The following is a 7,447-nucleotide window of genomic DNA, read 5'->3' as shown; positions in this document are numbered from 1 at the left end:
TGGACGTGGGCAGCAGCCTGGACGTTGTGCAAGGGGCTGCGAGGCCATCCTGGACACGGGCACGTCCTCATCGTGGGTCCCGTGGACGAGGTGCGCAGCTGCAGAAGGCCATCGGGCTGCGCTGATCCAGGGCGAAGTGGAGTGGGCCGGGCTGTGGGTGGGGTGCCCCTGCCACCACCCCTGCACCGTACCCCAGCTGCTGCGTCTTCTCTTCCGTCAGTACATGATCCCCTGTGAGAAGGTGTCCACCCTGCCCGAGGTCACCCTGAAGCTGGGCACAGGGCTTACACGCTGTCCTCGGAGGACTACACGCTCAAGGTCAGCGGGGGTGGGGCGGGCAGGGCGGAGTGGCCTGCGGGCTGGGTGCTGACCACCGCGGCCCTCCCAGGTGTCGCAGGGTGGGAAGACCATCTGCCTGAGCGGCTTCATGGGCATGGACATCCCCCGCCCGCGGGCTACTCTGGATCCTGGGTGACGTCCCACGGCAGCTACACAGTGTTCGACCGGGACCAGAACCGCGTGGGCCTGGCCGAGGCCACCAGGCTCTAGCCGCCCGCCCGCTGGGGAGGGAGGAGTCCAGCAGGAGGAGGCCAGCCACCCCCGCCCTCCCCGCCGCCCCTGCCACACACACTCACGCTCAAACTCACACTCACAACCCAGCTCTGCAGGCGCCGGCCTGACGGGCCTGCCGTTTTGTTCTGTGGTTTTCCCCAGCCCTGGTTGCAGAAATGCCTGCCTACCCGCCCGTCTGTCTGTCTGTCTAATGGAGGGGCGGGGTGCGGGGCAGCCGCCAGCAGGCTGATCCAGAGTGTGGAGCCGCTTCCCTCACTTGGAAGCCCCAGCCTGGCTTGGCAGCCCATCAGTCGGGCATCCCGGGAGCCCCTCCCCCCGGTAGTCTCCCCCACCCACCTCCAGCCTGTGCCTCGGGGGCCTGGCTGCCCAGGCAGGACCTCTGGACTGAGCCCCCACCCCGGGCCAGGCTGTCGTCTAGGCCTCTCCGCCTGGCCTGGGGTCTGGAGCTGGGCGCTGCTGGCCTCCGCTGCTCTGCCTCTGTGGGCCGTTGAGGAAGAGCCAGCGAGGCCTGAGGACAAGCAGGAAGGAGTTGGAAGGGTTGGGGCTCAGGGACAAGAGCCAGCCTTGTGATGCCTTTGGGGTCATCCTGGCTCGACCCTGTCCGGGAGAGCCATTTGCTGGTCGGGGTCAGGGAGGAGGGGTGGTGTCACCTTTGCAGCTGCCCCCCCCCAGCGACCGGGAGCCAAAGTTGACATGGAAATACAGTTGTTTGGGCCTCTTTTTTCTGTGTTGGCGTGTTTTGTGTTTGGTGGGAAGGGCGGTTCTAAATCTGGACGTGGGAAGGAGCTGGTATGGCTGGTGTGAGGCCATTGTTCCCGAGGGCTGACTCAGCCAGGCGGGGAGAAGCTTGGAGGTGCCCTGGCTCCCCCCCACCCCCCGCCCTGCACAGGGGACCCTGGAGGCTCTAGCTTGCTGCCCAGCCTCACAGGCGGAGGGCTGGCTGGTCCTGAGGCCTGCGGCAGTGACCAGCAGGATGTGGCCTTGGCGGGAGGCTGCAGGCTGAGGCCGGGCAAGGTTGCCAGGGTCTGCACTGGGCACGGTTTTCAGGGAGTGGTCCAGGTGAGTGTCTGCTGTGCTTCCCTGGACAATGTTCCACCAGCAGTGGGGCCCCGGTCTTCCCTTAACCCCGACACCCCATGAGAGCCTGCGTGGGGCTGATGGTGAGTGGGCACCCTGACTCCCTTCTGGGCCTCCGGGCCAGCACCTGAACGCCGGGGGGGGGGGAGGGGCAGCTGCAAAGGTGACACCACCCCCCTCCTCCCTGACCCCGGACCAGCAAATGGCCTCCCGGACAGGGTCGAGCCCCAGGATGACCCCAAAGGCATCACAAGGCTGGCTCTTGTCCCTGAGCCCCAACCCTTCCAACTCCTTCCTGCTTGTCCTCAGGCCTCGCTGGCTCTTCCTCAACGGCCCACAGAGGCAGACGCGCGAGGCCAGCAGCGCCCAGCTCCAGACCCCAGGCCAGGCGGAGAGGCCTAGACGACAGCCTGGCCCGGGGTGGGGGCTCAGTCCAGAGGTCCTGCCTGGGCAGCCAGGCCCCCGAGGCACAGGCTGGAGGTGGGTGGGGGAGGGGGAGCTACCGGGGGGAGGGGCTCCCGGGATGCCCGACTGATGGGCTGCCAAGCCAGGCTGGGGCTTCCAAGTGAGGGAAGCGGCTCCACACTCTGGATCAGCCTGCTGGCGGCTGCCCCGCACCCCGCCCCTCCATTAGACAGACAGACAGACGGGCGGGTAGGCAGGCATTTCTGCAACCAGGGCTGGGGAAAACCACAGAACAAAACGGCAGGCCCGTCAGGCCGGCGCCTGCAGAGCTGGGTTGTGAGTGTGAGTTTGAGCGTGAGTGTGTGTGGCAGGGGCGGCGGGGAGGGCGGGGGTGGCTGGCCTCCTCCTGCTGGACTCCTCCCTCCCCAGCGGGCGGGCGGCTAGAGCCTGGTGGCCTCGGCCAGGCCCACGCGGTTCTGGTCCCGGTCGAACACTGTGTAGTAGCGGCCGATGAAGACGTCACCCAGGATCCAGAGTGGCCCGCCGGGCGGGGGGATGTCCATGCCCATGAAGCCGCTCAGGCAGATGGTCTTCCCACCCTGCGACACCTGGGAGGGCCGCGGTGGTCAGCACCCAGCCCGCAGGCCACTCCGCCCTGCCCCCGCCCCACCCCCGCTGACCTTGAGCGTGTAGTCCTCCGAGGACAGCGTGTAAGCCCTGTCGCCCAGCTTCAGGGTGACCTCGGGCAGGGTGGACACCTTCTCACAGGGGATCATGTACTGCGGAAGAGAAGACGCAGCAGCTGGGGTACGGTGCAGGGGGTGGTGGCAGGGGCACCCCACCCACACAGCCCGGCCCACTCACTTCGCCCTGGATCAGCGGCACAGCCCCGATGGCCTTCTGCAGCTCGCGCACCTCGTCCACGGGACCCACGATGAGGGACGTGCCCGTGTCCAGGATGGCCTCGCAGCCCCCCTTGCACAACGTCAGGCTGCTGCCCACGTCCACCCTGCGGCGGAGGGGGCATGAACACGACGGCCTGGGCTCGGGCTCAGGGTGGGCCTTGGGGGGTAGTCCTACCTCCAGGGCCGCCTGGGACCCCCACCCTGCCTCGGCCACAGCCTTGCTAGGACCCTCTCTCCCCCTTGGCTGTGAGCAGAGGCAGGCTGAGGGCTCAGGGGGCCAAGAGCAGGTTAACTGCGAGCCTCGAAGTCTCAAGCAGAAGAGGGCCAGAGCCCAGGGGCCAGGAGCTCAGCGGGGTGCCAGCAGGTGGCAACGGACACCCAGGGCGAGCGGGCCCAAGGGCTGTAGCTACCCAGAGGCCTGCTGAGTGGGAGGCTGGGAAGGGCCCCCGCACACCACGCTCCCCACAGAACCAAGCGTGCCCCCTCGCCCAGCACTCACTGTTCCATATGGACCTGCCAGTAGGCCTTGCGGGTGACGTTGAGGTAGGACAGGGGGCCCTTGTAGTACTTGGAGTCCGTGCCGCCCAGCATCAGCTCACCCCCAGGCTGCGCGCCGGGGTCCCTGGGAGGAGAGGGGCGGAGTCAGCCACACCCGCTCAAGCATGGGGGGGAGGGGGGAGGGGGAGGAGGGGCTGCCCACCCCCACACCGTGCATCCAGCCTGACCGCTGGCCACACAGCCACAAGCTGGGGCCAAGTCAGAAGGGGTGGGTGGAGCTACAGAGATGGAAAGATCCGGAGGAGGCATGAGAAGGGAGAGGACTTCCTTCTCCTTGAGGGGTGGGGCTCCAATACCACACCCGGTGTGGCCTGCAGGCCACGCCCCCGCTCAGCCCGCAGAGGTGCCTGGTCTGCCCGCTGAAGAGGGCCAGGGTCAGGCTAGCAGGCAGACGGGGAAGTGAAAGCTAGGAGCCCAAGGAAGGGGACCATGTCTGCCTGAGAAGAACCAACCAGGGAGGGCTTCTGGGAAGAGGTACTGGGCAGCACCGAGAGCTGAGCCAGCGCATTCCTGCCCCAGGGCCTCTGCACCTGCTGTTCCCAAGGATGCCCTCAGCCTCACCCAACCGCTCCCACCCCCCTTCACCTCTCAGCTTTCCTGCGCTCAACCCTGCTCCTGCCTCCAGACTTTCTCTAGACTTAGGGTTTGAGTTCACCAGCTTCTTCCTGGTCGGTTCCCGCTCAGAAACACCAGGTCAAACCCCGTCCTCCCTCTACTACCAGCGGCCTCCAGGCCTCCCCCAGCCTCCCCCATCCCTCACCTCCGAAAGCCCAGTGTGGAAACCAGATGGCTGCCCCTTGTCTGCTCCCCACCCACAGCCCTGCCCCTCCACCCCTCATCCAGGGAGCCTGAGACTGGGCCCGGCCAGACTCCTGGGTCCTCTCTCCCCTGACTGCTCACCCCGGGCCCGAGGGCTCACCGGGAAAGATCCCACCCCGTTCACCAGCCTGGGGCCATCCAGCCTCCAGCGGGCAGCTCCGTCTGAAGCGGCTGCTGAGTGTTTACCACCGAGGACAGCACCCAGGCCGAGGCCAGGGGCCGGGCGAGAGGGGAGGCTTCTGGGCTGGCACTCAGCTGGAGCACCTGGGGCTGGACCCTGAGGGCAAGTGGGCCTGTGGGGTGGACGGGGCACGCGGCACAGTAACCGCCAGTGGTCGGTGGGCCGCCCACTCACATGCAGTCCACACCTCCGTCCTCCCCACACCCGCACCGGGACCTCTGACACCACCCTGAGGGAGACCGGCGGGCCCAGGTCACCCACCCTTCCGTGTGCAGCAAGAGCCACTGGGACACTCGGCGCTGCCGCCAACGGCGGCTGGTGGGGGCTACTCTCCACCCTGAACCGGGGGCTGCGGCCCCATCGAGCAGCATCCGGCACTCAGGGCCCCAGTGGGGTCACCTCCGCTGGAAAGCCCCCAGGCCCCTCACCTCTGGAGGCTGGTCACAGACTGGGGCTCATGGCTTTGTCCCCTCTGCCCACCACCACACCCAGGGAAGGCCGGGCAGACGGACCCGAGAGGAGGAGCCGCCGCGAGCCCTGACCAGGGTCTGGTTCTCCAGGAGGGGGGCCTGCTGAGTGAGACCGTGGGCCCAGGGCCTGAGCCGCTCCTGATGGGCAACCCCGGCCCCAGAGCCTGTCGAGAGCTCCCTGCTCCTCTGTAAAAGCGTGGCCAGCCCCCCTCCGGTCAGACGCCGCAGCCCCGGTGCCTGGAGGGTGGACGGGGAGGCGGGGAGCCCGAGCCCCCAGCGTTCAGCCACACGGAGCCGGGAGGAGGGGTGAGGCATGGGGAAGAGATGGGGCCAGGCCCCTCCCACCCCACCTATTCAGGTAGAAGGAGAAGATGTTCTTCTCCACGAGCTTCTGCTGCATCAGGTTATCGAAGACGGGGAGCACGTTGTTGACCGAGATGCGGGGGTAGGCCATGCCCAGGATGCCGTCGAACTTGGCTGCAATGAAGGTGATGCCCGGCTGCTTGGTGGCCTCCCCGAAGGTCTGCCTCTCCACCTTGACGCCAGCCAGGCTTGCCAGAGCCGACTTACAGGGCACCTGGGGGCCGAGGGGGGTCAGTGGGCCACGGGAACCACAGGGCCCAACCGCCAGGCCCTGTGTGTGCTAGCATGGCCACAAGCCCCTCTCTGTTGCCACCCGCCACCTCGCACACCAGCCCAGAAGGAAGGGCCGACGACACTGGCTGGGACACAGCTGGGGATAGGGACGTGGTGGCCCACGGTCATCAGGACACGGTTTTCATGGGAGTCAGCACAGAGGGGTGGGCTCCGCACTCAGCTCTGAACTGCTGGCCCTGGACCAGCCCCACCCAGGCCTGCTCCTGCTCCTGGGCTACTGGAACCCCATGACCCAACCTCATGACCCAGCTCAGCAGACTCAAGGCCACGCCACCCCTCCCCCACCACAGGCCCAGCAGCGGCTGATAAATAAAGACACAGAGCAGGATGTGGGGAGAAACGGCTGTTAGGGGCTGACACCCTGACACCGGGAACACGGGAACGTGCTAGGGCAACATCCTGTTTGGGCCGACACAGACCAGGAGGAGCCGACCCCAACAGGCAGGTGGGTATGGGGGAGGGGCAGCGCCCCTGTAGGAAGGTCCCCCCCACCATGGCCCACCCACAGTCCAGACAAGGGACAGACAAGCGGGACGCTGGCTGGGCGCTGGCCACTCCTGGCCGCCTTCTGGTCCTGCTGGGGCTGGGGGCCGGGGGCTGCCTGTGTACTGCCTTGCTCTCCGCCCCCAGGACTCCCAGTCCAGAACCTTCCAGGGAGCTGCACACCAAGAGGTCACACGGAGGCGCGGGAGAACCATCCGGGGCCTGCCCACCCGCCCTACCCCAAAGATTCTCTGTGGCAGGCAGGGTGTCTGGACGGCCCTCCGGCGTCCTCTACGGGGGTTCCCGGCACATCGCTGCCCTCCCTGACCCCGAGTCCCCAGCCAGTGGCGGGGACCCCATCCACAGGGCCTAGCCCTTGTGCCCAGTGGGCACCTCAAACCCATCGGAGCAGAAGCCAGCCCCCCGACCGGCTCCTCCACCCCCTGCCGGCCGCGACCCTGGGAGCCGCCTCACCGTGACTCACTCCCCAGGTCCGGGTCCCAGACCCACGCCCCGGCTCTCGCACCCACGTACTGGTGGCCCCCCTTTCCCCTCCAGACCTCCTGGCCTTCCCCCGTGCGCATGTGTGCGGGCGCACACGCACAAAACACACGTGCACACACATGCACGCGCACGCACACACGGAGCCGGGTCTGCCCCCCGCTCCCCGCCCAGCCTGGCCCATGCTCTTCCTCAGCTCCCGGCTTTGGCCAGGCTCTGCTCCTGCCCGGGGGTGCGGCGGGCTCACCAGGCCGTCTGAGCGGCTCCCCCAGACTCACCGACACGGTGTCCTGGCTCAGGTACCCGGACAGGCTGCCGGAGCCGTAGTGGATGTCGAAGGAGGTGCCGTTCTTCACGTACGTGCTGGACTTGTCGCTGTTGTACTTGTGATGGATCCCTGCGCCGGCCGAGGAGCCCGTCAAGCCCGCCGCCCCCCCGCCGCGGAGCACCCCCCCAGCCATCCTCCCGGGGTCGGGGCCGGCCTGTGACCCCAGCCCCGGTCTCAGCCAGCAGCGGTCTGGCCTGCCCCGTCCTCGGCCCCCACGGTCCCGGCCCGCACGAGAAGCGAGGCTGGCACGAACAGGTTCACCCGGAAAGTGGGGCGCCCTGGGGCAGGGCAGAGGGGCCAGGCCCGTCCGGGGTGGCTGAGAGGCAGAAGCAGTGCACTGCCCAAGAGGGCCCGAGGCCGGCCCCACTGGTGCCACGCAGCTGCCCTCCCGGACCGGAGATGGGGCGGCCCAGAGCCCGGGGGACCGCATGCAGGGCGTGAGGCGGTGGCCGGCCGGTCCTCCCCGCCTGCCCCTCGGGTAGCACGAGGC

General features: G+C 68.2%; 1 protein-coding gene and 1 long non-coding RNA gene across 2 annotated transcripts in view; one reads left to right on the top strand and one right to left on the bottom strand.

Moving 5' to 3' along the window:
- The first annotated feature begins 96 nt into the window (after positions 1–96).
- Positions 97–471, top strand: LOC121104723. The gene is made up of 3 exons (XR_005837058.1): positions 97–136; positions 221–318; positions 389–471. It is a non-coding gene; the product is annotated as an uncharacterized LOC121104723 (long non-coding RNA).
- Positions 472–1,832: 1,361 nt separating this feature from the next.
- CTSD (cathepsin D) overlaps positions 1,833–7,447 on the bottom strand; it is an 11,884-nt gene continuing 6,269 nt past the window's right edge. The window contains exons 4-9 of the mRNA XM_040639668.1: positions 6,908–7,026; positions 5,339–5,565; positions 3,460–3,582; positions 2,920–3,064; positions 2,736–2,834; positions 1,833–2,663 (exon numbers count right to left, since the gene is read on the bottom strand). Coding sequence (XP_040495602.1) covers positions 2,496–2,663; positions 2,736–2,834; positions 2,920–3,064; positions 3,460–3,582; positions 5,339–5,565; positions 6,908–7,026 — 881 coding nt within the window. The 3' untranslated portion in view covers positions 1,833–2,495. The remainder of the gene's footprint in view (positions 2,664–2,735; positions 2,835–2,919; positions 3,065–3,459; positions 3,583–5,338; positions 5,566–6,907; positions 7,027–7,447) is intronic.

The sequence above is a fragment of the Ursus maritimus genome, unplaced genomic scaffold, assembly GCF_017311325.1.
Source record: "Ursus maritimus isolate PB19 unplaced genomic scaffold, ASM1731132v1 scaffold_23, whole genome shotgun sequence".
NCBI classification, from domain to species: domain Eukaryota; kingdom Metazoa; phylum Chordata; class Mammalia; order Carnivora; family Ursidae; genus Ursus; species Ursus maritimus.
Note: the sequence above shows the minus strand (reverse complement) of the source record. Positions and strands in the feature narration are given on the sequence as shown.